Below are 776 nucleotides of genomic sequence, written 5' to 3'. Positions count from 1 at the left end.
GACGTTTTTGACGACATACTAAACTATGACGTTTTTAGTGACGTTTTTGACGACATACTAAACTATGACGTTTTTACGAAATTTTTGACGAGACACAAAACGGTGACGTTTTTACGACGTTTTTGACGGCATACTAAATAATAACTTTTTAGTGACATGCTTGACAACATACATACTGAACTACCAACTAAACTGAAACATAACTGTAGTTTTATTTATTTCTGCAGCCATCTGTGTGGACGGAACCTTCCATAAATACGTGTTCACTCCCGACGGAAACTGCAACCGAGAGGCCTTCGACGTCTATCTGGACATATGCGACGACGACGACTTCTGAGGACGTTTGAACTCGAGGAAACACAAAGAACGGAAACGAACAGACTTAAAGCTTAAAGTTCTGCTCTGAGACGGATAAACGGAAACACAGACTGTTAAATGAAGCGTCTTAATCGATTGTATGTATGGTGTGAATGGAAACTATCAGCCTCGACCTCTGACCGCTCGATGCCACATGTTGTATTTATGGGACGTTACTAATTAAACTGAAATTAAAACCAGTTTCGCTAAGAAATGTACGTTTTATTTTGTTTTGTGTGCATCACTAAGATGCAGCTAACTTTGCCTGTCATTAGCATCTCCTCGTTAGCAACTAGCATCTCCAAACTACTCAGTGAAACTCTTGTTTATGTGTCACTATTGGGCCTGTTAGAGTTACAATACATTTATTTTTAACTTAATTGTTTTAATATCTATCAGACATAATGAACATATTGATT

At 37.9% G+C, this 776-nt stretch overlaps 1 protein-coding gene across 1 annotated transcript in view; it reads left to right on the top strand.

Moving 5' to 3' along the window:
- wdr45 (WD repeat domain 45) overlaps positions 1-571 on the top strand; it is a 7,903-nt gene extending 7,332 nt beyond the window's left edge. The window contains exon 11 of the mRNA XM_008300167.1: positions 228-571. Within this exon, the coding sequence (XP_008298389.1) occupies positions 228-337 (110 nt within the window). The 3' untranslated portion in view covers positions 338-571. The remainder of the gene's footprint in view (positions 1-227) is intronic.
- The last annotated feature ends 205 nt before the right edge of the window (positions 572-776 follow it).

Source organism: Stegastes partitus, unplaced genomic scaffold, assembly GCF_000690725.1.
Source record: "Stegastes partitus isolate 25-593 unplaced genomic scaffold, Stegastes_partitus-1.0.2 Scaffold1506, whole genome shotgun sequence".
NCBI classification, from domain to species: domain Eukaryota; kingdom Metazoa; phylum Chordata; class Actinopteri; family Pomacentridae; genus Stegastes; species Stegastes partitus.
This window is presented reverse-complemented; position numbering and strand designations above follow the sequence as displayed.